General features: G+C 52.4%; 2 protein-coding genes across 3 annotated transcripts; one reads left to right on the top strand and one right to left on the bottom strand.

The window, feature by feature from the left end:
• Positions 1-216: 216 nt before the first annotated feature.
• On the bottom strand, positions 217-15,359 carry SPINT1 (serine peptidase inhibitor, Kunitz type 1). 2 transcript variants are annotated; one of them, XM_045822301.1, is made up of 11 exons: positions 15,219-15,359; positions 14,404-14,955; positions 7,524-7,651; positions 7,255-7,393; positions 7,001-7,171; positions 6,793-6,819; positions 6,335-6,460; positions 6,169-6,219; positions 4,995-5,165; positions 4,737-4,784; positions 217-4,324 (listed from the first exon to the last, which is right to left on the bottom strand). In XM_045822301.1, exons 2-11 carry the CDS (start codon positions 14,870-14,872, stop codon positions 4,107-4,109), a joined length of 1,548 nt encoding a protein of 515 aa, XP_045678257.1. In that variant the 5' UTR covers positions 14,873-14,955; positions 15,219-15,359; the 3' UTR covers positions 217-4,106. The 2 variants fall into 2 exon arrangements, with proteins under 2 accessions (XP_045678257.1, XP_045678256.1); XM_045822300.1 differs by having other exon boundaries at positions 15,144-15,279.
• On the top strand, positions 15,145-25,282 carry PPP1R14D (protein phosphatase 1 regulatory inhibitor subunit 14D). The gene is made up of 6 exons (XM_045822307.1): positions 15,145-15,226; positions 18,099-18,168; positions 18,597-18,869; positions 24,462-24,545; positions 24,747-24,779; positions 24,969-25,282. The coding sequence occupies exons 3-6, from the start codon at positions 18,621-18,623 to the stop codon at positions 25,032-25,034; spliced, it is 432 nt and encodes a 143-aa protein (XP_045678263.1). The 5' UTR covers positions 15,145-15,226; positions 18,099-18,168; positions 18,597-18,620; the 3' UTR covers positions 25,035-25,282.
• Positions 25,283-25,324: the final 42 nt, after the last annotated feature.

The raw sequence follows: 25,324 nt of genomic DNA, 5'->3' as shown, positions 1-25,324 counted from the left end.
ACCTGGGCTGAAGCTGAGCTTCCGGGTTTGGGGTTTCCCGGTGGCGCTATTGATTACAACCCCTGGGGGGGGAGGGGGCTGAGAATTGCCTTCCCAGGCTTTAGTCTAGTTGTGGTTGGGTGGGGAAGGGAGTGATCTTGTGCAATAGGGTAAACAAACCACTCTTCATTCAGAGCTGTTAGTCTAAGTGAGCAGGGATAGGTTTGGGAGAAACAATCCAGTTTTTGTCAGTGTTTATTCGAACTGTTAGGACAAATAGGTTTTGGTGCAAACTCCTCAATATGGGGAAGACAGGATGGGTTTCGAGGATAAGATGATGGGAGACCCAAAGTAAATGCCTGGGAGCAGCAGGCTGGGTGGGGGCTGTGGACAGGTTAGCACCCACCCAGCTTGAGAACCTGAATTTGGAACCTGCATTACTGCAGAAATGGGAGTTCTGGATTGCCAGTCCCCCAAGTTTTCACAAGAAGCTAGAAATGGCTTTTTAAAATGAAGTTTCCTGATTCTGAATGTTGGCAACTAAAAAAAGCACTGTTTGGGCCACAGTGTGACTGCGGGCTGCAGGTGCACTCAGCTAGTCTTTACACCTGCCTTGTACTTCACACAGGTTACCCTGCCCTGCTTACTGGGTGTGGCTACCTCCCTCTCCCTGTGGCTCCACCCCTAGTAATATGGCCTGCTTACCTGTCCATGTCTTCAATCTGAGTTTAGGTCACTCCTTTCCCTGCTCAAATCCCCAAGTGCCCAACCATGCAGCCTCCACCCACCAACCTCCTGGCTTGCCTTCTCAGTGCTTGAGCCAAACTGAGCAGCTTGCTTGTCCCCAAATGAAACTAGACCCATGATTCCCACTGCCCAGCTGCTGCTCACTATGATTTTGTTGTGCCTGGAATGGCCACACCTACTGGGTCATCTTATTCTATACCTCCTTCATGAATCTCCATGATTTGACCAGTCTCTGCTTTCTTCAACAGTCATTTGCCAGGTCCCTCAAATCTACAGGCATGCTGGATGCTGAAATAAGAGCCCATCCCTGCCCTGAGGAGTCCCGCCCACATAAGGACATATACTAAACTGGCCATTGGTACTCAACAGAGCTGTGTGCATTCGATAGAATGGAGGGCAGCGTGAATTCTGCCTGGAGAAACAGGGGAGGCTTTTTGAACTGGATGACAGTGTAAACGGGAGCTTTCCAGGGAAAAAGAGGGAGCTGAGGTAGAGGCAACTGCCTGCGCAAAGGAATGGAGGCAGGAGATTCCAAGAAGTTATTTGGGTGTGGATGGGCAGAGGACAGCTGGGAAAGTCAGAGATTAAGGAGCGATTTGGGAATTAAGTTGTTGTGTTATAGTATTTGCATCTCCTCTGCCTTTATTCCAGAGTGTAACTCCAGGAGAACAGGGGCGGCATGCCAATTTTCATTGCTTCACACCTGACACCTGCCTGGAACTGTGTGCTCTGCTCCAACCTTTACAGCAAAGAACACAGCGCCCAGTAGCGGTGAGCGCGCCCCCTAGTGGCCCCTGCATTATCCCACTTCCAGCCGCCGTGGGTGACCCAGCGGTGCCCTCCCTCCACCCAAGAGGCTCTTACCGGGATGGTGCTTTGCCAGGTATGGTCTCATTTCATCTTTTACCCTTCCCTGCGAGGAGGATGTTTCCTTCGGTCCAAATTTATTAAGCACTTGTTCTGTTTTGATCACTGTTCTAGGCATTGGGATACAGAATTTCATGAGGCATTAACCTCTTCAGCCCTGGAAATGCTTTTAGAGAACTGAAGCTGATGGAAGCTGACAAATGACTGGCAGTGGTGGGGGGACCAAAGAGGGAGCAAGGATGGACGAGCAGCTGGTAAATTAGGAAGCAAAAATGAAGTGCCCTGGCCTGGCCCATGTGGCTCAGCTGGTTGGAGCACTGTCCCATGCACCAGGTTTCGGGTTCAATTTCCGGTCAGGGTACATGCCTAGGTTGTGGGTTCGGTCCCTACTCAGGGTGCATGGGGAGGCAACAAATCAAGGTTTTTCTCTCCCTGTCTCTAAAACCAAATATAAAATGCAGGGCCCCATGAAATGGGAAGAGCCAAAGCAAGGTAACAAGCCCAACCCCTTGCCATCTATTCAACATTGCAAAACACTACCATTTACTAAGTTTATGGAACATGGGGAGACCTAGAGATGACTCAGAAGCCATCCCTGTCCCAGCAGAAAGACAGGTAAGTAAATGGAAAGGAAAAGCAGGTGCCTTGTGCTCAGGGTGCTGTTAGTTGCCACAGGGGTGAGAAGCAGGGATGCCACCCACTTGGGTGTGTGCAGGGGGGTTTTAGGAATAAGAACTTGAGTTCAGGCTAAAAGATGAGAAACAGGGAGGTGGTCCAGGCTGAGTTCAACAGGCGCAAAAAACAGAGGTGTGAAAGTTACCCATCAAAAGGAGGCTTATCCTGGAGTGCTAAGACCCTCTGCTTTCTAGGTGATCTATGTGTTTGCCTTCTGGGTGTGTGCACTTACATTAACTCATTGAGCTGTATACTTATGACTCATGCATATTCACCTGGGCTAGACTTCAGTTGTTTAAAACCAGCCCCTGACCTCTCACACTGCCATTTAATTCTCCCACATAGCACTGTAAGACTAGACTCTGGAGTCATGATTAGGGTCTAATCCAGTCTTCCTGTACCAGCTCTAACACTGTGAGAGCGTAGCTGTCGGCTTCCTCACCTGTAAAATGGAAATAATAGTGCCCTCATCACAGGCTTGTGTGCCGAGACAGTAAGTAGAGACAGGCAAAGCCCCTGCCTATCTTGACAAGACCAAATTTCTAATGACTGGCAGTACCTAGTACATTGGAGCTCAATTATTTGACGACTAAATGAAAGAATGTTTTTTTTTTGCACCACGATGTGGCTCAAAGAGAGGGGTGTGGGTGGAGTGGACCACCTCAATCAAAGGCTCCTGGGTAGGAGTTCAGAGTCTGGGGAGCAGCTACTCCTGGGAAGCCATGGCTTCTGTGGGTGGGAAGGGAACAGTGACCTTGGCCAGATGGGACCCCTGTCCCTAGCCCCCACACCAAAGGGAGCGAAGGTAAGAACCAGTGTGTACCCACACTTCCTGTCCTCAACTACACACCATAGTGAAGACTTGCCCCAGCCACGAAGAAACACTGCACCGCAGCACCCCTGCACCCTCACTCCCGTGGCCCTCTCACCCCTCCCGTCTGGTGGTCAAACCTGGCACTTCTCTCCACCCTCAGGGGCAGGGGCAGTTTCGGGAAGGGTGGGAAAACCTGCTAAACAGGGTGGCCAAAGCCTGAACCGGTTGGACTGGGCGGTCACATCTCCCCCCCAGAAGCTGGGTCTCTCTCCTGGCCCACAGAGCGGAGGCAGAAGCCTCACGGGACAGAGCATTTTATTACACTGTGGGTGGATTGGGGCCTGTGGGAAGTGGGGGCTGGTGGGGGTGTGGTGCCAGAGAGCCCTGGGAGTGCAGGGAGGACGCAGCAGCTGCGGCTCCATGTGCCAGGCCAGGCCAAGTTGGGGCTCATTCCCCTTGGGGGAAGGGGAAGAAGCAGCAGAGGCCAGAGAGCAACTTTCCATAGCTCTCTCATCCACCTCCACAGCATTAAATAAACAATAAGAACTCTGTACAGCATAAAATATATAGGGAGGTCCTTGCCCCAGCTCTGGACTGTGCAGAGCAGGAGGGGTGGCTCTGGAGGTCAGGGGTGGGGCCTTCAGCTTCTGACACTGCCCAGGCCCCTTCCCAACACATTCCGGTGTGGGACAGCTTTGAACAGGAAACAAACCTCCAACTTCCTTTTAAATCCTACGCAAGGCAGGTCCATCTATATGTAGAACTCCTGACTCAAAGTTTCTCTGCTCCTCTCAGACACTGGAGTTTTCTCAGGAACAAGTGGCCTGAGCTCAGCTGAGACATCTCTTGAGAGGGACCAGAGCCCTGGGCTCTGAGGCAGAGAGGCCTGGGAAATAGGCAGGAGGGTTCTGGTCCCAAAGTCTTTCCCAGTCTAGGCCTCCTTGGTAAGGAGGAAGCAGGGCCAGAGGAGGTCTGGCAAGAGCCCGTGAGAGCCCTGGACCGAAGGGCCGAGGCAGCCCCAGGCTCAGAAGGGTCGGGTGGTGTGGTTATAGACCAGGTGTTCTGTGTCCTCGGTGGTGGAGACCGTGGAGCTGGCAGGGGTAGGGGGTGGGGGGTGGCGGTGGCCGTGGTGGTATCTGTGGACACTCTTTCTCTGGTTCCTGAAGAAGCAGTACCCCAGGATGGCTACCACCACCACAATGCAGATGACCAGGAGCACGGCAATGGTCATCTCCACGGAGCCTGGGGGAAGAAAGGGTAGAATGAAGAGCTCCCAGGACGTGCTCAGTTCCGACACCCAACCCCGACTCTGTATCAAAAAGACCGAGTCACACAGATGCCTGATGTGGATGTACCACCAGCACACGAGCAGCTGAACGGCTCTATCCATGGGGGGCTCAGTGAGAGGCTCTGCTGGGCCTCGGGCCTCAGCTCTGGGCTGCTCCCCGTGCTGTTCGCTTGGAGAGAGGCCTGGGGCTGATGGCAAACATTTAGCTCGTACTCTGCCGGGCAGGTATCACTGCTGCTTGCGACTCTGCCCTCTAGCCAGCCCCCCAGTCCTTCTGAACACACAGTTAGGCAGTCACAGCCAATTGCGTGGAGTCGATCCTTGAGCTGATACTACTCGTCAGCAACAGGGCAGTCCAGGGCTTACCTGTGTTGGGAATGGAGCTTTCCCGCCGCAGACCAAACACATCCTTCTCTACAAAAAAATGGGGGAAGACAAGTCAGTGTAAGTGCTGACACTCAGCTCCTTCCCAGTGCCCCAGGCTCCCCACTGCCATCCTCTCCCACCCCCATTTCAGGCACTCTGAGGACTCCCTGTGACCAGCCCAGGCTCTGGGACAGAGCACAGGACTCTAGCTAAGCCTTTCCCCTTCCCATCTTCCACCCCCTCCAACACCCTGCTCACTAGAGATGCCACGACAGGACTCAAGACACTGCTGCTCCTCTTCAAAGTTGTTCTCGTTGCCATAACAACCACCATAGGTGAAGCGGGCGCAGTGTTCAGTGAAGGGGTTGTAGTACCAGCGAGGGATGCTCTCCTTGCAGTTGCCCGTGTCTGGCATGTCCACACAGTGCCCTGGGGGGGTGAGGTGCAGGCAAAGGGGTGAGAAAGTTCATGGGGCCTTCCTGCTACCATCTACCAGGCTCCCCGTGGTTGCTGCCTGCCACCTCCTGACCCGCATCATACTGAGGAAGGCTGTGGTTCAGCAAGGGCCTCGGGGCCCCAGGAACGTCAGGCCCATCTGCAGTGTTGCCAGAAGCAATAAAGACAAATCCTGAACAATGTTCTTAGGCACAGAAGTAAACTACCCTGACACACATAACTATTTCTTTTCCAAGCTTCTCCCAGCTTTTCTGACTATATCAAAGTCTTGGTTTCCTCTCCTGCACTGGATAATCTATCTTTTAACAAGAGAATGCCCTGGCTGGTGTGGCTCAGTGGATTTGGGTGCTGGCCTGCAAGCTGAAAGGTCGCTGGCTGGATTCCTCCTGGTCAGGGCACGTGCCTGGGTTGCGGGCCAGGTCCCCAGTTGGGAGCGTGTGAGAGGCAACTGATGATCGAGATATCTCTCGCATACTGTTGTCTCTCTCCCTCTCTTACTCCCTCCCTTCCCCTCTCTCTAAAAGTAAATAAATAAAATCTTAACAATAATGACAAGAGCAGCTCAGGGTTTAAGCCTTGGCAGGCACCTATGTCCAGCTAAAATTTATTAACATTGTTTTATTATATTTGTTTTAATAGTCAATCTCAAGTTGTAGCACATAATAGTGAATTTCCACTCATAGTAGTGATGTGAAATTTCCTTTTTGATACATTAAATTAAAAGAGTAATCAATTAATAAAACAATATTCAGTAAAGGCCATCTCAGTGATACGTGGACATGGCTAAATTTCTGAAGGTGTTAAGAGGCTGGCTCTGCTTGGGAAGCAGAGCCCAAGAAGAGAGTTGGGAGCTCACTCTGGCTCTTTCTGCCCATGGCCTGGCGCACACAGCAGGCCCTGCCGGCACGCTGAGAACATGGATGAGGGTGGCAGTGCCAGCACTCGCCCTCGCCCAGAGGGCCTGGGGGATTCTCACCTTTGTCACTGGGGAAATGGAAGTTCTGGAGCTCCTCGAAGCCTCTGGTGTCTGCAAAGATGACAGATCAGAGGCACAGGCCCGACAACAGTCTCCCAGGGGTGCGGGGCAGATGGTCAGGAGCCCCCCTCTGCTGCCCGCCACCCCTCAGTCCCTGGGGCCTCACATTTCTCACAGGCAGCCTCGTCAGAGGCGTCGGGGCAGTCGGGAGTGCCGTCACACTCCAAGAAGCTGTCGATGCAGCAGCCGTTGCTGCAGTGGAACTCGGTGGACTGACAGGCGCCGGAGCACACTGGACGGGGGAGGAGTGGGTGGGCGAGGTCACACTCCAGCAGAGGCCAGTGAGTACCCAGGGTCCATCATCCACCTGGCCCTCTCCACCCCAGCGCAGTATCATGAGACATCCCCTCTCCCCACCTGTCCTGCTTGAACCCTTCTGCATGCAAACCGGGCAGGTCGTGACAGGAGGATGCTGGGCTGCCAGGGGTGGGGAGCTTACGGCCCTTCGGTATGCTATGAGGGTGAGCATGGGTTGGGCAAAAGCAGCCTGGTCAAGGGCACGGACGTGATATGGGCTGGAGATGTGGTCGGGGTGAGGGGAAGAGGAAAAGGAGCAAAGCCCACCTGTATGATGCCTTTCCTTGGAGGGGCCTAGGGAAGAGAAAACAGAAGTGAGAGGAGACAGAGGCAGGCCTCAGCAGGGACAGGCTGACAGTGGGGAGGGGCCCAGGGAGTTTGGGGCTCTCACGCCCACCTCTCTGACTGGTGAAGGGAAGCCACCCACCCTGGGGAAAGTTCACCTGGACCCCAAAGCTGCCGCGCAAAGGCCCACCTTTCACATCGTGGCAAGCTAGCTTGCACTCTTCCTCCCGAAGGTAATTGTTCTTGTTGCCTGAGCAACCTCCATAAACAAAACTCTTGCAGAGCTGTTCTTTGGGGTCGTAGTACCAGCGGGGGAAGGAACCACGGCAGCGACCCACCTTTTTGGTCACTAGGCAATAATCTGTGGGAGGGAAGCTTGTGAGGCGGGGCTAGGGGCCTGACAGAGGGGCGTGGCTCCAGGTGCTGCTTCCCCAACCCCCTCACCTTCTGTCTGCTTGGTGGAGAGAACGGTGACTGTGATGTTGGCCGTGTTCTCCGGCTGGTTTGCGTTGGCCAATGTCAGCTGGAACAGGTAGGTGCCTTCCTTGAGTCCCCATAGCTCCACCTGGTCCGAATCATTCCTCTGTACATGGGAGAGGCTATTAGGCTGGGATTCCCTGAAGCCCATTGAGATCCCCTAGGCCCTCCCAGCCACACAACCCCCAGGGAGAACAGGGCCGAGGTGGGGTCAGGGAGCCAGACCAGTGTCTCACCTCTACCCTGACATCCGGGTCACCCTGCAGCAGGCGCCAATCTGTATTCTCCACACTCTTCAGCACCAGGGGTTCCTGGGGCTGTACCTTCAAGTCTATGCCTGCCCAGAGCATGGGGGTCCGGGACCCTGGGGGGAAGGAGCGGTAAGGTCAACTCTTGCTGAATGGACCAGATCTCTCTGGGGGGCAGGGGCTAACACGGGCCACACCTAGACCAACCTAGAACTTGGCAGCCAGCATGGGGCATAGGTGAGAACCCACCACTAAATTATCTTCTTGCTCTCTGTTTATATATATTATGTCTTTGGTATATTAAAGATCTTTTTATGTTATGAGACTCATTTTCTGAAACAAATTACTGTACAGCATGTGCCACTTGATCCGATTCAGGCAAAAAGTGTATCTATTTTAGGGGAAGCTTATTCCTCTCTTCTACAATAAGTAGGTCTTATGCTAACTGCTTAAAAAAATTAAAGTAATATTTTTGAAAAGCCAAATAAGTAAATATGGAATTAACACCCACCACCCCTCTCTCTTTCTGCTGCCCAGCTGCTGCTGATGGAGACCTAAGCACAGAGTCCCCAGGCAGCAACGTGGCAAGTCTTTGTGTCCCCGGGTGACTGGCCACGGGAAGAGGGTGCCTCTGCCACCTCAGACAGACTCTGCCCGCAGTTATGGGAGGGCCCGAGAGAACCGCGCCCTCCCTCAACCTGATAGTGCCTGTGTTCGAGGCTTCCCGGGTATCCGGTTAGGGCTAAAGAGAGAGACAAGCACACAGCAGGATTCCTGCCTATAGTGGGTTCAACGGTGGTCCCCCAAAACATAAGTTCATGTCTAAGCTCCAGACCTCACGCATGTGAAGTTAGTTGGATAAAGGGTCTTTGTGGAAGTCATCAAGTTAAGTGTTTCCACACGAGATCATCCTGGATCAGCTAAATGCAATGACAAATGTCTTTATAAATGAAGACATTAGAGAAGAACAGAGTGTAGGAAGAAAGGCTGTGTGAAGACGGAGGCAGAGACTGGAGTTAGGCAGCCACAAGCCAAGAAGCCCGATGCCCCCAGAAACTGGAAGGCGCAAAGATGATCTCTAGGGCCGGGGGGCGGGGGGCGGGGGGGGCGCACGGGCTTGCTGACACCTTGATTTCGGACTTTCGGCCTTCACAACTGTGACACAATAAATTTCTGTTGTTTCCGCCACTCAGTGTGTAGTAATTTGTTGCAGCGGCCAGAGGAAACCGGTAATGCCCGCGAGGGGACTGCAGTCCAGTCACGCATGGAAGACCCAACAACCCGAAGCAACACGGGAGAAAAGCCCCCACCGGCGACCTGACGTTCGGGACAAGGACGCGGCTGGGCATTCGGAGACGGGAGAGCCTCTGGAAGACCAGAAGAGTAGGGGAAGATTCTAGAGAAGGGAGAAATGATTTCCTTGTTCCTTCATCTTTGTTTTTATTCATCTGGTCGTGGGAAAGAATGCGCGGTGCTGTTGATGTTGATGACGACAGGAAGCATGAGGCGCCGCCGCGAGGAGCAGCGGGGGTTTCAAGGCTGGTGTGTGAAACCGAGGAGGGCGGCGGCCCGGACAGACCCCGAAGCGAAGCGCCCTGAAGGCCGGCCAGGGCGCGTGGACACAGCGGCAGTGACACCCGAATGTTTAACCACTGGTGGTGCAGGAAGGGCACAGAGCGGCTGAGAGGAGTGGTGCGAGTCCTGGAAGCCCTGGCTGCCGCAGACACGGACCTTCCAGCTCCGGACCGGAGTCCGCGAGTGCTCAGGCAGGGGCCACGGGCCTGGGTGGCAGGGCCGCTCCCGAGCTCCAGGCGATAGCTGTTTGCCATCTCTTTGGAGTGATTTCCTCGGAACAAAGAGCAAGGGGAGTGGACCAGTGCAGTGGGTCAGGGCAGACCCAGCGGAAGTGCTCTGAAGGAAGGGGCGGCGGAGGGAATGGAAAAGACATAAACAACAACACTGGGCAGACGCTGCAGGTCTGACTGGCGCTGGGAATAGAGAGGAAGAGGCAGGGAGCAGGCAGAAGGGCAACCAGATCCAGAGGGAATGTGTGGGTTCGGTCACAGAGAAGGCAAATTTGGGGAAGGTAACACCATCCAGAAGGGAGGTGTACAGTGGGAGCTCCAGAGACGCCAGGGCTGGAAATACACCTGGGGTCCTAGTTTTTTATTTTTATTTTTTATTTCTTTATTTTTAGAGAGGGAAGAAGGGAGAGAGAAAGAAAGGGAGAGAGAAACATCAATGTGTGAGAGTGACATCGACCAACCAGTTCAGTTGCCTCTCATAGGCCCCCCAGCTGTGGACCTGGCTCACAACCCAGGCATGTGCCCTGACCAGGAATAGAACCGGTGACCTTTCAGTTTGCAGGCCAGTGCTCAATCCACTGGGCCACGCCAGCCAGGGCTGGGGCCATAATTATTAACAAAGGGGCCACTTGTTGGATGTATACTCGGCACCATGCTGTGTATTCACCCTTGGCATCTGCACCACAGGTAGGCAAATGAGGCCCACAGACCAAATCCAGCCCACCACACAGTATATTTTCAAATGGTTGAAAAGAATCAAAAGAATACTATTTTGTGACAGGTGAAAAGTACACAGAATTCAAGTTTGTGTCCAAACCAGCCTCTCCTATCCAGTTACACATTACGGATGGCTGCTTTCACCTTACAACAGCAGAACTGAATAGTTGCAACAGAGGTTGTATGGTCCACAGAGCCTAAAATATTTACTGTTTGAAACTTTACGGGAAGCTTGCTCACCCCTGATCGGCATTACCTATCTTCCTCAACACCCTGCCACAACTGCGTTCTCACCCCTCCTTCCAGAGGAGGGATTGGCGCCAGAGAGGTTCAATGACATCCCCCTGAGTTTCTGTATGGCAGAGCTGGGATTTGAACCCTACTCTCACTCCATAGCTCATTTTCTCTCCAAAATATCATGGTGCAGGCCACCCTCCTGCTTAGAGGTGTAACTTTTTTTTTTTTAATATTTTATTTATTTATTTTTAGGGAGGGAAGGGAGGGAGTGGGAGAGAGAAAGAGAGAGAGAGAGAGAGAGATCTATCAATGTGCGGTTGCTGGGGGTTATGGCCTGCAACCCAGGAATGTACCCTGGCTGGGAATCGAACCTGGGACACTTTGGTTCCCAGCCCGCGCTCAATCCACTGAGCTATGCCAGCCAGGGCTTAGAGGTGTAACTTTGACTACTTTTACAATCGTGGGATTCTTTTATTTTTTTTAAGATTTACTTATTTTTGGAGAGAAGGGAAGGGAGGGAGAGAAGCATTATGTTGCCTCTTGAGTGCTTCCAACTGGGGACCTGGCCCACAACTAGGCATGTGCCCTGACTGGGAATTGAACTGGCAACCCTTTGGTTTGCAGGCCAGCACTCAATCCACTGAGCCACACCAGCCAGGGCTTAGGGTTTTTGTTTTTAATTTAGGTAATACATGTACATGATGTAAAATTCAAAAAGTACAAAAGGGTGGTGAGAATTAAGTTCCCTCTTCTCCTTAACCCCCAGGTCCCTCTTTCCAGAGGCACCTACTCTTAGTAATGTGTGTGTGTGAACAGAGATAGTATTGGACTCACAAGCATACACATTCTTGTTTTTCTCATAATATATCTTGAGACTAACTCCATAGCCATGTAAAGAATTTTTCTTTTTCTTTCTTGGTTGCATATTACTGTCACATCAAAAATACATCAAAATTTGCAACTTACTTAATTAGTCTACTAGTCTCCTCTCAATTTAGTTTTCCCTCCCTTCCTCCCTCCTTCTCTTCCTTCCTTCTTTTTTAACAACAAAACCATGCGGCCTCAGGGTGTATTATTATTGTTAAAGTACAAGCACAGTATCCGGTTATAGGATGTGCGAGCAGACACCATGATCCTGCCCACTCTTCGCTGGTACAAACAATGCTACAGTGGACAAGTGCCTGGTATGCCATTCTACACATGGGTGAGTACAGCTGCCTAGCGAATTCCTGCAAGCAGAACTGTGTTGCGGTAATATGCATTTACAGTTTGATGGATACTACCAAACTGCTCTCCACAGAGGTTCTACAGAGTGCATGTCCAATGCACGAGAGAGTTCAAAGAAAGAAGAGAAGGCAAAGAAATCACAACAGCTGGCTGGCGGCTGAGTCCAGGGATTCCTCCTTGATAAGGCAGTGAAACCAGATACAGCAGGGACTCACAGAGGGTAGTCAGAGACAGGTGAGAAGACCAGGACACACAGTGACAGCAAAGCAATGAGAGGGGAGTGCTTACGTAGAGAAACACGTCAGACTGGGCAGAGGTCTACAGGAATGAGAAAAGGGACTCTGGTGTCCAGGGGCCGGGGGGGAATAAAACAGGGGGAGCAGGAAAGGAAAGTGTTTGCCTGGAACCACCCCCCCCCCCCCAGTCCAGTAGCTTGGCTGGAGATCAGGAGAGACCAAGAGGGGCCAGCCCTGAGGTGACCTCTGTGACTCAGAGCAAAAGGGGCAGTGAGCTGCGAGGAGCCCGTTCTGCCCTCCTTGCATTTCACAGACTGTGATCAGCTACGTGAAAGGGGAAAGAAGACAGACTGGGCAGTCTACAGAACAGGCAGACAGGTTAGCCCGACGGGCACCCAAGGTGGAAGTGGCAGACAGAGTGATGTGTCAGACTTTGTGCCAAATTAGCAATGTCCACCCCCACACAACTGGTCGACCCTGGTCATCTTCAAGCCCCATTGCTCAGGAGCAAGAGGCAGAGGACCTGTCTGACCACTCCCTTCTCCCCACCCCAAGAGAGCAAAGGGCCAGAGTGGTAATAAAGCAGGCCCCTCCCCCAGCTGCCAGGCCCTAGGACATCTCCAGGCAAATAGACTCCACCTCAGAAGCCACTCCTCCAACAGAAATGGGGAGAAGTTAGGAAAAGAGGAAGCAGCAAAGTGCTCAGGAGGCCACAGGAATCCGGACTGAACTGGCCTGGCTACAGGCAGGGAAAGGAGAACAAACCAACCCACCCTGGGAAGGATTTCTCTACCTAATACAAGAATCAAAGGTTTAGAAGCCCCAAGCACCTACCCACCTTGCCTGACATAATGGCTTTATCCTGCTCTCACCCTCCTCCAACCTCTCCAGGGGACTCAACTGAGAATGGATTCCTTCACACCACACAGCTTTTCCCACTCCTCAAAGCACTGCAGCACAATGAAAATGGCCTGGAGCTCACACTCAGTCCACGCCCCACCCAGCTTCCTAAGTGCCCAGGAAATCCCCCCTCCATCCTGTCTTGTGCTCAACAGGACAGTCTGGGGGTGGGAAGGTTTGCAGTGAGGAAGGCTGGTTCCAAGACCATGTGGCCCATCCAGCTCAGCTCCCTGACCAGACCCCAAAGTTTTGGGCACTGGCCGGGAATGGGACTCAAGTCAATTAGAGTCATCACCACCTACACTGTCTGCTACTTCCTGTGAAACAGGCTCAGGCCCTGGCCCAGTGGGATTCGGTGGCCCAGCCTGGCCCAGAGATGGTGCCCCCTCCTAGAATCCCCATCCCAGTCACCCAGGAGAGCACCTCGAAGGAATAGGGAGAAGCGTGGGTCCTTAACCCAGGAGAGAGGTTAGTCCAGAAAAGGACTGGAGAGGACAGTCCCTTCTCCACTCTCCAGAAGTGAGACCACTCCTGGACTCAGCCCCAGCCCAGTCCTGGCCCTTGGGATCCCCAGTCCCTGGCTCAGAGACAGGTTTCTTCCAGAAAGGTGGTCTTGTGCGAAAAACAGCACAGGACTTTTGGAGGTCCTGCCTAGGGCTGAGTCCCAGGTCTACCATGTATGCAACAGGAGAGTCAGTTTCCTAATCTGAAAAGTGGGATGACTACTAATAGCACCCTTTTCCGAGCTGGCTATCATGAGGCCTCAGCGACAGGTGGAATGGTACAGCAATCAGAAGGCGGTGAAGTGCTAGCCGAGGTTATCAGTGGAGGCCCATCCCTGCCCTGGAGCCCCGCCTGGCCAGAACAGCAGGTGGAGGGAATGCGGAATGAAGGCTTCTGGAGGATCCCTGATCCCAGCTAATTGCTCAGTCCCAGGAGGAAAGAGGAGGAGTCCTGACCCCCACTTTGCCCTTATCCACAGAAGTAAACAAGATGAGCAGACAGCCTGGTTACCAGATCCTCAGCAGGGAGAAAGGTCTGCCTGGCTCACACACACACCTGCCCGGACACACCTGACATCCCTCCCCTACCGGGTATACATACTGGCGAACTGACTCACCCAGCAGTCCTTCGCACCCCCACTCCAGAGCCTCTGGCTACTGTGCTCACAACAGCACCCCCTCCCCTTTTGGGTAGACCCTGGACTGGACTTGTTCTTTAGGCTCTGGGGTCTGACAGCTTTCCCTGACCACAGAAGGCCGAGAGGTCGGGGGAAGAGGTGCAGACACGCTAGCCAGTCCCAAGTCCATCAGTGGAGGAGGAAACACTTCACCAGGCCCACTTGACAGGGCCTCAAGGTGCCTCAAAGCATGCTTGGCTAGGGCGGGTGGCTGGCCCAGAGGGTACCTGCTACTCACCAGGCAGCCTCCAGACAGCTCACTCGCTGACTCAGCATTTCAGGGCCAGAAGTCCAGGGAAGGTGCCTCCTCCACCCCATACGCACATCCCAGGGCACCAACCCACTCAACAGCACCCTGAATCCAGGGGCAAGTCTGGGCTTTAGGATGTCACCCCGCCTCACTCCCCCCTAGTCATTTGTTTACCGCTCACACTGCCTACTTCTAAGGAGGAGTTGGGGTAGAGTGGGGCTCTTGACGCCCTGCTGAAGCTCGACTCTTCCAGGACTCCATAATCCGCCCTTTTCCGAGTCTCCCAAATCCATCCATCCCCGCACCACCGTCTCACCTCCAAAGCCCTGGGTCCGCAGCTCGCGGTAGGAGCGGTAAACCTCCCTGGTGAGGTAGTTGACAAAGCCCTCCTTGGGCGCAAACTTGCACACGAAGTTCTGCCCGTAGAGGCAGTCGATGAGGAAGCAGGCGGCCACGGCGTCCTCCCCGCCGGCCGGCTGCCGCTCCACCAGCGCCAAGTTGCAGTTCTGGGTGGTGCAGCAGGCGCGCACGCAGTCCCGGCCGCGGCGCACGGTGGGTGAACCCAGGAAGGTGGCCCCGTTGCTGACCGAGGCTTCGGTGTCAAGTACGAAAGCGGGCACCCCGGGGGTAAAGCGGTCCAAGCAGGAGGCTCCGTCGGGCTGCGCGGGGGGCGTGGGCGGCGGCCCGGCGGCGGCGGCGGTGGCGGTGCCCGGGAGGCCGAGAGCACACAGGAGCCACACGGCGACCGCTGGGATGCAAGCCTGGGAGAGGGGGGCGCCAGCCATCGTCCGCCCAGGGGCCGTCGCCCTCCTGCCCACGGGGGTCACCTTCACAGTGCTGGGCTCTGGGCTTCGAGGGTGCTTGCGACCTGAGAGAGGGGAGGAGACAGAGCAGGAGGCGCACTGGATCAGCCGGGGAACCGGATCGGCCGGGGAGACTTCAAGGGGGGCGGGCCAGCGCGGAGGAAGCGAAAGGGAGGGCCGGGGAGCACGGAGCACCGCGGGAGACCAGGCCGCCAGACCCACGGCCAGAGGGACTGCTAGGGAGGTCACGTACCCGGACACTCGGACGAGCGCGGAACAAAGGGCCAAACATACTCCGAGTCCGCTCCGCCTCCGGGGCCCCGGTTACCTGCGCAGGTGAGTTGGGTGGAGCTCGCGCTGTTGAGGTTCCGGCCCCAGCTTCCTGCGCGCCCCCAGTGGCCGTTTCCGCTCAGGTGCGGGGTGTGCTTCTGACCGGCCTTCTCCACCCCCTAGTTTCTGGCGAAACTGAGTCAGCGCGGCCGGGGCGGGGCGGGCATTAACCCCAGCGCGCCCGCCCCGCCCACGCCCCTGGCGCTTGGGTCGGCGCTTCCCTCTCCAGCCGCGGGAGCAGCTGCCCCGCGGCCCCGGGATCCCCGCCTCCTCCCTCGCGGCCCGGGACGCCCTGCCCCGGGCCGCACCCCTGGAGGCCGCTGCTCTGCGCCGACTCCACCGAGTCCAGCTCGCGGGGGGTGGGGGGAGCCCGCGCCCCAGCACGGCGCCCGGCTCCCTGAAGGTCCGGACGCGCCAGGACGCGCCGGGGAGGAAGACTGGCGCCTCGGGACGAGGCGCTCTGGGGAGGCTGCTTCCCGGCTCCCTTTCGGGTCCGGGCCTCGTCTCAGGCTGGCGGTGGAGAAATGGGGAAAGCCCGACGCAAAGGGCTTTGCCGTCGTCGTCAGCCCCGGAGAAGTAGTTTACATCTGGTGGCGTAAGAGGTCCCAGAAGCTGTGCGGCTGCACCTGTGATAACCGGAATCGGTGCCGGCGCCCTATCGCCGCCCGGGAAGCCCTCCTTCTGCCGCCGGGAGACACGAGGGACGCCCCCCGCCCCCCGCCCCGCTGCCAGGCCTCTCTGCTCGTCCGCAGCGGTACCCTTTGTTCGACGCCCTCTCTCGACTTGTACTAACGTTTACTCGTCTGTGTCCTTTGTGGTTTCTGTCGGAGCCGAGTCCCTGTCAGCGCTCAAGGGTCTGCTGCTCCCTCCCCAGGCCGCAGGTTCTTCTCTTGTACCACTAAGGGGTGCCCGGGTTGGAGCTGGCCACTCTCTCCCAGTGAAATGCTGTCCTTGGAAGCTAGAGGTTCCGGCTCACCAAAGCAGCTGAGTAGCTTCACAGAACCGTGGATTCCTTGAAGCCATACTCATCGCTTTCCCTGAATGAAGAATCCCTCTAAAAAATCATTCCTTACAGAGCAAGATTGATTCTATTAATGGTCTCCCCACAAAAGAGATTCCACACATTTTTCATGTCACTTAACATTCATGCCCCCCCCTCCCCCCATGGGAACATTCTTCCTAATTTCTCTAGATCAGCTTTACCTGCTAGGTCTTGTTGCCAACCATTTGGTCATTTTTTTGGCTGAACTGCGACATCTCCCAGCCCACATAACTGGCCCACATAAGGGTGAGAATCTGGAGTCTGTCTCCCTTTCTCTGGAGTTTCTGAGTTTTTTCCGCAGCCCCTGGCACAGCGGTGGACATAGGGTAGTCAGTGATGATATGCTGGCAATGAAGTAAATGATTGTGCAGTTACTGGGAAGAAAGGGTTTTGTGATTTGATTCCTGCCTCCCTGCATACATTATACACGAGAGTCCTAACACAGGAGACTATTTCCTTATGGGTAATATTACATCACCGCAATTTATATTACATCCATTATACACACTATTACCAAAAATCCTACTTTTATCAGGCCCAACTGACAGTGCCCAAATTCTGTTTCTCATCACTTCCCACCTATTGCCTCATATACTCAAACAAACCAAGAAAGTAGGTACTATTTTTTTTAAAGATTTTATTTATTTTTACAGAGAGGAAGGAAGGGAGAAAGAGAGGGAGAGAAATATCAATGTGTGGTTGCCTCTCTCAAGCCCTCTACTGGGGACCTGGCCTGCAACCCAGGCATGTTCCCTGACTGGGAACTGAACCAGCGACCCTTTGGTTCACAGGCTGGTGCTCAATCCTCTAAGGCACACTAGCCCGGGCCTTAATCTTTATTTAAAAGAGACACTTCCTCTCAGACACTGCTGCAGCCCTAAAAGGGGCATTCTTGAAGAATTCTTCCTTTTAATCATAGAAGATGATAAATTAAGTAGAACATTTATTTTTTTATTTTAAATTTTATTTAGTTTTAGTTTTTTTATAGAGAGGGAAAGGGAAGGAGAAAGGGAGAGAAACATCAATGTGTGGTTGCCTCTCACACATCCCCTACTGGGAATCTGGACCACAACCCAGGCATGTGCCCTGACTGAGAATCAAACCAACAACCTTTTGGTTTGCAGGCCCGTGCTCAATCCACTGAGCTACACCAGCCAGGGCAAGTAGAACATTTTTTTAGAGAGGGGAAGGGAGGAAGAAAGAGAGGGAGAGAAACATCAGTCAGTTGCCACCCCCAACCAGGGACCCAGCCTGCAACCCAGGCATGTGCCCTGACAGAGAATCATACTGGCGACCTTTTGGTTTACAGTCCAGTGCTCAGTCCACTGAGCCACGCCAGCCAGGTCAGAAGAGAAGCTTTCATTTTCATTTGTTTGTCCTTCTGAGCTGTTCATTAAAAAAAAAAAATAATAAGTGTTCTATGACTTTTCTAAAAATATTTAGAAATTTTTGTTACAAAGGACTATACAAACAAAAATACCCTTCCTTTGGAATGCATCCTTGGAATGCAAGGATGTCTAGAAGTAGTAGTCCCTGACGCCTGGATAAAAGGTTGCAGGTGTCCTCTGTGTCAGGAAGGACATGATTCAGGGGAGGGTCATTGGTGCTAAACATGGCTTCCTAAGCAGCTGCCTCTGGAAAGGGAGTTGGAGACAAGCTTGATACAGTTTCCTTCACAAGCACACAGGGCCAGGCTAACACAGGAGCGCCCCTTCCCTCACATAATCCTAAAGGCAGCTCACATTCAGACACACCCAGACACAAGAGGGCACCGACTCCATGAGGACCACGGGTAATCACCCCCTAACTACGCATGGGCGAAACTGCTTCCCGCAGAGCCACACTCTGAGGCAGGTGCTGCTGCCCGCCAGGGACACTGCTGCAGGAGCTCTCCAAATGCCGCCAGGTATGCCTCGTCCCAGGGAGGTGGGATGCAGAGGGCTATCCAGCGGGTGTGACTCGGGTCCTGTCCCAGAGCTGGTCAGAGAGCACAGATCACAGGCGTGCACCCCTGGGGACCCAAGGTCCTCTTTCTCCTCCCAAGGCATGGCACCCTCTTGACCTTTGCTTATCTGCAGTTGATGTCACTGGGGGCCTCAGAAAGGGAAGCTGGGGCACAGCTCAGCTCAGGAGTGCCACTCGCTGGCCGCCAGGAGCCAGGAGTCTGGCATTCCTGGTACCAGACAAAAAGCCCTGTTGATCTTTGACCCCTGCCCCTCCCAGAGCCTTGGCCCTCCCGCCCTCTCTCCCGCCTTTCTCCCCTGCTGGCCTCTTCTGTTTTCTGTCTCCTCACTTCCCTGACACCCTTGCTCTGACTGGTGTTTTTTATCCCAGCTCCTTGCCCAGGCCAGTCCCTCCATGCTGTCTTCAAGCCCTGCTTCCTGCACTTCTCCCAACCCTGACAGGGAGAGCCCGAGTAAAAAGGTCCAGTGGGCTTCTGGGAGGAGTAGAACATCATCCACAGACTCCAAGTCCCACCCTGACCCCTCCAAAGCGTCCAGGTCCCGGAGATCAAGCCGGCTGACGGTGAAGTACGACCGGGGGCAGCTCCAGAGCTGGCTGGAGATGGAGCAGTGGGTGGACACCAAGGTTCAGGAGCTCTTCCAGGTGCGTAGCATGGGGGAGGGTGGGAGACAAGGGGGCCTCGGGCTCAGCAGGGGGAGGGGAGCAGGGGCTCAGAAAGCCCGCTCTGAGGCCTCAGGATGAGCTGCAGGGTGGATGCAAGGTGCTCCCATGGAGAGAAAGCTTTCCCCAACAGGTGAAGCATGGGTTTGCAGCCCAGAAATCCAGCCCCTCTGGTCTGGGCTCTGCCTGGAACTCTCTTCCTAACCTGGGGCATGTCTTTTACCATTTCTGAGACTTGGTTTCCTAATCAATGAAACAGGGTCTACACATCCCTGACAATATCTCCTTTTAGGATCTTTTGATGCCCAAACGAAATAATAGAACGGCTATTTTTCTTTATTTTATGTCTTTATTTACTCTTCATCCTCAACACACACGTGTAGAGCTGCACTGTCCAATGCTATAGATATCAGCCATATATAGCTATTTAACTTTAAATTAAATAAAATTAAAAGTTTCTCAGTTACACTAGCCATATTTCAACTGCCCAAGAGCTCCATGTGGCTAGCAGCTACCATATTGTCAGCACGCACATAGAGCGTTTTCATCATTGCAGAATGGACAGAGCTGGACTAGAACATCAGTGTGTGCAGCTCTAACACCAGCAGCCGATCTAGCTGCTGCCCCGGCTCTGACTGACTCCCCTCCACTCCACGCTGGGAAGAGGATGGGTCTTGGCCCCTTGTTACGGGAAGTACCTAGATCTCTTAGATATCTCCAGCTGGGGTCCTAGAGGAGTACAGCAACCGCTGCTTCAGCAAGAGTAACATTTTGAGCACTAAGCATGTGCTAGGCACAGCGCCAGCGTTGGACATGCGTTATTTCATGCAGCCTCCCTGTGACTCCCTTAGGTAGGCCCTGTTTTACCTTGGTGGAGGAAATGGAGGCTTAGCAATGTTGAGTAACTAGCCCAAGGTCACACAACTAGGAAGCTGCAGGACCCAGAGCTGCAGCTGGGGCTCTGCCTACAGAGCCTGAGCGCTTACTTGAGCGCATAGTAATTCTCCACACCTGAAGTACTTCAGAAACGAGCCAGTGTTTTGGCTGCACCTCAGCTGAATTTAATTTAAATCTACTAGGGTGGGGCCCAGGCACTGGCCTTTTTTAAAAATAAGCTGCACAGTTGATTCCAGCAGGTGGCTGGCACCAACCCAAGCCAGAAACCAGCAGTTCTCCTTATCCACATATGAAGGTCCTTGTTTCTCTTCTTTCATTTTTTAAAGGTTTTAAAAATTTATTTCTAGAGAGAGGGGAAGGGAGGGAGAGAGAGAGGGAGAGAAACATCAGTGTTCGGCTGCCTCTCACGTGGCCCCCTCTGGGGACCTGGCCCGCAACCCAGGTATGTGCCCTAACTGGGAATCGAACCTGCGACCCTTTGGTTTGCAGCCCGTGCTCAGTCCACTGAGCCACACCAGCCAGGGCTCTCCTCTTTCTTGACTCAGTTCCTTTTTCCTTTTTTCCCATATAACAAAGTTATTTTTATTGATGATCCTGTAATAATCAGAAATAATGATTTTCTTGACTTGATTCTTTTTCCCCCCAATCACCATTCCCACCCTTTTTGTTTTCTTCTGGGGGCAACAAGGACCTGTGATTCTTCCAGGAGAGGGCTGTGTCAGCAGCCCTGTGGTTGGGATTGGGGAGAATCATCCATGCGGCCCAGGCTGTCGCAGGAGGCTCACTGGGCCATGCATCTGTTTGGTCCAGGTATTGGACCCCTGCTGCATCCTGGGGTAGGTGGGACATGTCCTGAGGCTGAGAGTAGGTGGCAAACTTTCTTGGCCTGTGTCTGCTCTGACCTTGCAGGACACCTTCACTGCACTTCACTACCGCCAGCACACTCCTTCTCTCCATCAGTTTCGATTTCAGATTGTTGTGCACTTGTATGAAAAGTCTCATATTTCAGCACCTCAGGACAATTCCTTCCAGGCATCAAAGAAAGAAACGACATCCAAATCTTGTTTTGCAAGATTAAGGGAAGTGGGAAAGTGGTGCAATAATGAGCTCATACTATCAGAAAACAGGACAGGTGGGAGGACAGCTTCCAGGCAATGAGGGACATAAAACACCTGGCCTGCAGTTGCCATGGCAATTGTCCAAAGGTGCCAGGTAACAATTCCTCTCCCAACCCCTGCTCTTTTCATCAGGAAGCAGCCAAGCGACTGGGGAAGACCTGGTGGCTGATCACCTTGGGTGGAGATGGATGGGCAGAGCCTCCAGGCTGACCATGCCCCAGTTCCAACTTCACAGAGCCCCACACCAGCCCCCAGTGCCCCCACCCCCCACAGTCTACCTCAGATGACACCACTGGAAATGGTCTCAGGGATGCAACACTGCTTGTTTAGTTTTTTTTTAAGGAGACTCAACCTTTGTTGGAGGGCCCCACCTCCTGTCATTGGGTGCACAGCCTGCTTTGCAGTCCTCAGAGGAAACAAGTCTGGATCCAACCGAAAGGAACAGATTTGGGGCCCTACAGCTCCTGTCAGTCAGAGGGGGAGCTGGATTTGGCTACTAAGCAAGCACTTAAACACTCTTAAGTTTCTCCTATTTTAAAAAGACTGTTGTTCAACAATCTGCCCCCTTCTAATTACCAGCCCATACCATGTCTCCTTTAGGAAAAGACCTCTTGAAGAATTTGTCCATCCTCACGTCCTTTGTGTTCGTTTCCCCTTCCCATCACCATCCGAACCACTGAAGTCTGGCTTCTGTGCCCACCACTCTATTGAGAGCTTTGCCAAGGTCACCGATGGCTGCCTTGGGGCTCAATATAATGTACACATCAGCAGGGGACACTGCTGACCACCCCGGATTTTTTAAGCATTTCCTTCCTATGGCTTCCACGACACCATCTTTCCCGGCTGGCAGCTAGCATTTTGGTGCAGCCCCTTTAATGTGGTGAGATTGTAAGAAACAATCTATCAACCTTCCAACTTGAAGAAACAGTTGTCAGTGAATATTTGAAGCAAACATACTTCGCTCATCCCTAAGCCATATGGCATTGCTGGTCCCTTGGCAGAGAGGTCAGGAGTAAGAGGACTGAGGAGGGAATGGAGGTGAGCAAGGGGTCAACTCTGGCAGCATCTGGCAGGGTACCGCCACATGTCGTACAGAGTCACAGTGTACTGCATTTGCTCTTCTCAGCAGTTGTTTGATATATCTGCTCATTTTCTAAAAATTGAAAAAAAAAACTTGAGGGAAAGAATATTTGGATTATGAGGTGAGCCCATTTCTCAACTCCAGGCTGCAGTGGGAATCTGACTCTAGGTAATATACATACCTTATATTCTATATACATTGAGCTAACATCATAAGTGATATAAAATTTTGTGGGGGCCCTGGCTGGTGTAGCTTAGTTGGCTGGAACATCATCCCATAAACTGAGGGGTCATGGGTTTGATCTGTTGCCAGGGCATATGCCTGCGTTGCAGATTCAGTCCCTGGTCGGGGTGCGTAGGAGACACAACCGATTGATATTTCTCTCTCACATCAATGTTGCTTTCCCTTTCCATCTCTCTAAAATCAATGAGCATGTCCTCGAGTGGGGTTTAAAAAGAAGAGTGTAAAAAAATTGGAGGGGGGCTGCACTAATATCTTTGTAGAGGTAGAATTCTAACCATTAGAATATATACTATATTCTATATAATAATTCCATCCTCCAGTTTCTGGGATTCCAATTACCATACATGTATATTAAACCACTTCATACCATTCCACAGGTCACCAAAGCTCTGTTCTCTTTCCTTCCCTCCACCCCCAGGAATTTTTCTTTCTGTGCTTCATTTTGACCATTTTCTTTTTGAAAAGGGTGAATTTAAAGATTTTTATTTATTCTTTTTTTAGAGAGGGAGAAAGAGAAGGGGCAAAATATCAATATGTGAGAGATACATCAATTGGTTGCCTTTTGCACACCCCCAACTGGGGACCTGGCCTGCAACCTAGGCATGTGCTTTGACTGGGAATTGAACTGATGACTTTTCAGTTTGCAGGCAGGCACTCAATCCACTGAGCCACACCAGCCAGGGCTATTTCCTTTTGCTGTATCTTCCAGTTCAATTGATCCTTTTTTTCTGCAAGTATGCTGTTAATTCCATCCAGTAAATTTTTCATTTAAAATATTTTATTTTTCATCCTGGCTGGGTAGTTCGGTTGATTTGGGTATCATCCCAATACGCCAAGGTCATGGGTTTGGGCAATTATAGAGTTACCTCTTTAATTTCACCAGCACTTGGTATTGTCTGTGTTTTAGATTTTTTGCCATTTTAATAGCTGTGTATTGGTATCTAAATGTTTTCATTTGCAATTCCCTAATGACATAAGCTATTAAGTATCTTCTCAGATACTATTTGACATCTGCGTATCTTCTTTGGTGAGCCATCTGTTTATATCTTTTTCCCATTTCTTAATTGTTTGTTTATTGTTGAGAGAGACACATTGATTGGTTGCCTTCTCGTGTACATCCCGACTGGGGATTGAACCCACAACCTGAGTATGCACCCTGACCAGGAATTGAACCCATGACTTTTTGGTCCACAGGATGATGCTCTAACCAACTGAGCCACACTGGCCAGGGCTGTGTATTTTGGATAACAGTTCTTTGTCAGATGTATCTCTTGACAATATTTTCTCCCAGTCTGTGGTTTGTCTTATTCTCTTGAGATTCTTTCATCTTTAATTTTATAACATCTACAATCTAAATTTTTTCAATGACTATAATAACCTTAGAAATGGCTTTATTCCACATACCATACAATTCACCCACTTAAAGTAGAAAATTATGTAGTTTTAAGTATCTTCACATGGTTGTACAACCATCACATTTTAATCTGGGACGTTTTATCACCCCTAAAAGAAATCCTGTACCATCAGCAGGCACCCCTCAGTCTCTACCACCACCACTCCCACCCTAAGAAACCACTGACTCACTTCGTGTCTCCACGGATTTACCTCTTCTAGACACTTCATACAAAATGAATCATAAAATAGGTAGCGTTTTCTAACTGATTTCTTTGACTAACGATGTTTTCAAGGTTCATCCACATTGTAGCATGAATCAGTACTTTATTCCTTTTATTGATGAATAATGTTGTATGGCTATGTCATATTTTATTTGTCTATCCATCAGTTGATGGGCATTTGCCTTGTTTTCAACTCTTTAGCCAGCGTGAATGATGCTGTTATCGACACTCATGTGCAGATTTTTGTGTGGACACACGTTTCCATTTCTCTTGCAAACAGCCTGGGAGCAGAATCACTGGGTCGGATAGCTGTATATTTAACGTTTTAAGGAACTGCCAAACTGTTTTCCGAAGTGGCTGCACCCCATTTTGCATCCCTACCAACAATGTATATAACTTTTGAAATTAAATGCATTCTTTTTAAAGAACTCTGGTGCTGTTCCAGGTGGAATACAGTAGGTGTTCAGTCGCTGTGGTGGAAGAATGAATGTGTGGTTTGAGTGAGGACAGGGACTGAACATGGGCAACAGAGTGGGCAATGGGTTCGCCTTGACAGCGACCTCCAATCCAGCACTGGCCGGCCAGGCCTCTCTGAGCCTCATGTGTGATTCCCAAACAGGATCAACCAACCCCTTCTGAGCCTGACATTGACCTGGAGGCACTCATGGAACTCTCCACAGAGGAGCAGAAAACTCAGTTGGAGGTAGATTGGGAGACTGGGCCCCAGGCCCTGGGGTTGAGGTTGGAAGCTGGGCTTGAACCGAGGGGAACCCAGGAACCCGAGCTCTGCCTCCCTGGGTGGAGTGGGGAGAACCAAATCAGAGGGAAGAATTCCTGGAAGACTGAGCAGGGGCTTGTGGGAAAGTGCTGTGGCTCTGGGACCCACTGTCTGTTTTCTACCCAGGCTCTTCTCCGAGACTGCCCCCGCCCCACAGAGGTAAGGGTGCTTTACTGTCCGGGGGTAAGAGGATACCCGGTGGGGGGCAGCTATGGAAGGGAAGCTCAGCCTCACATCTTTTCCCCTCCCCTGGCTCTAGGGAGATAATGGGGTCAGGGAGAAATAAGGGAGGACAGTGTGGTGGGTGGGCGTGGCTCCATGCTTTAATCTTACCTGTTTCTCCCTCAGCCTTTTATCTCTGAGTTACTCAGTCAACTCAAGAAGCTCCGGAGACTCAGCCGGCCTCAGAAGTGAGACACGGGAGACTACGGTCAGCAGCCTCAGCACTGTTGGGCCTCTGAGTCTCTGGGTCCCAGGCTGAGAGGGAAGCGGCTGCTTGGGACATGGACAGGGAACACTGGAAGATGAGGAGGGACATTTGGACATCCCTATTGTATATACAGTTACAGCTAGTCCTTGTCATCTGGGTTTCGGTGAGCCAGCCACACTGTTGCCCAGTGCTTCCCTTGACAGCCAAATGGATAAAACCTTTAGGAGCCCCAGCTGCATGGAGTGTGGAGTGTATATGGGCTGAGCGGGGAGGG

This window comes from Phyllostomus hastatus, unplaced genomic scaffold (assembly GCF_019186645.2).
Source record: "Phyllostomus hastatus isolate PE091 unplaced genomic scaffold, TTU_PhHast_1.1 phas_scaffold_501, whole genome shotgun sequence".
NCBI classification, from domain to species: domain Eukaryota; kingdom Metazoa; phylum Chordata; class Mammalia; order Chiroptera; family Phyllostomidae; genus Phyllostomus; species Phyllostomus hastatus.
The sequence above is the reverse complement of the archived record's forward strand: the minus strand, read 5'-3'. Positions and strand labels throughout refer to the sequence as shown.

Excerpts from the sequence above, each read along its gene's own strand:
- SPINT1 (XM_045822301.1), bottom strand. The coding sequence starts at position 14,872 with ATGGCTGGCGCCCCCCTCTCCCAGGCTTGCATCCCAGCGGTCGCCGTG. Across the intron at positions 7,172-7,254 it reads CTCCACCAAGCAGACAGAAG|ATTATTGCCTAGTGACCAAA; the intron begins GTGAGGGGGTTG and ends TCCCTCCCACAG. Across the intron at positions 4,325-4,736 it reads AAGCTCCATTCCCAACACAG|GCTCCGTGGAGATGACCATT; the intron begins GTAAGCCCTGGA and ends TTCTTCCCCCAG.
- PPP1R14D (XM_045822307.1), top strand. The coding sequence starts at position 18,621 with ATGCTGTCTTCAAGCCCTGCTTCCTGCACTTCTCCCAACCCTGACAGG. Across the intron at positions 18,870-24,461 it reads AGGTTCAGGAGCTCTTCCAG|GATCAACCAACCCCTTCTGA; the intron begins GTGCGTAGCATG and ends ATTCCCAAACAG. Across the intron at positions 24,546-24,746 it reads AGCAGAAAACTCAGTTGGAG|GCTCTTCTCCGAGACTGCCC; the intron begins GTAGATTGGGAG and ends TTTTCTACCCAG.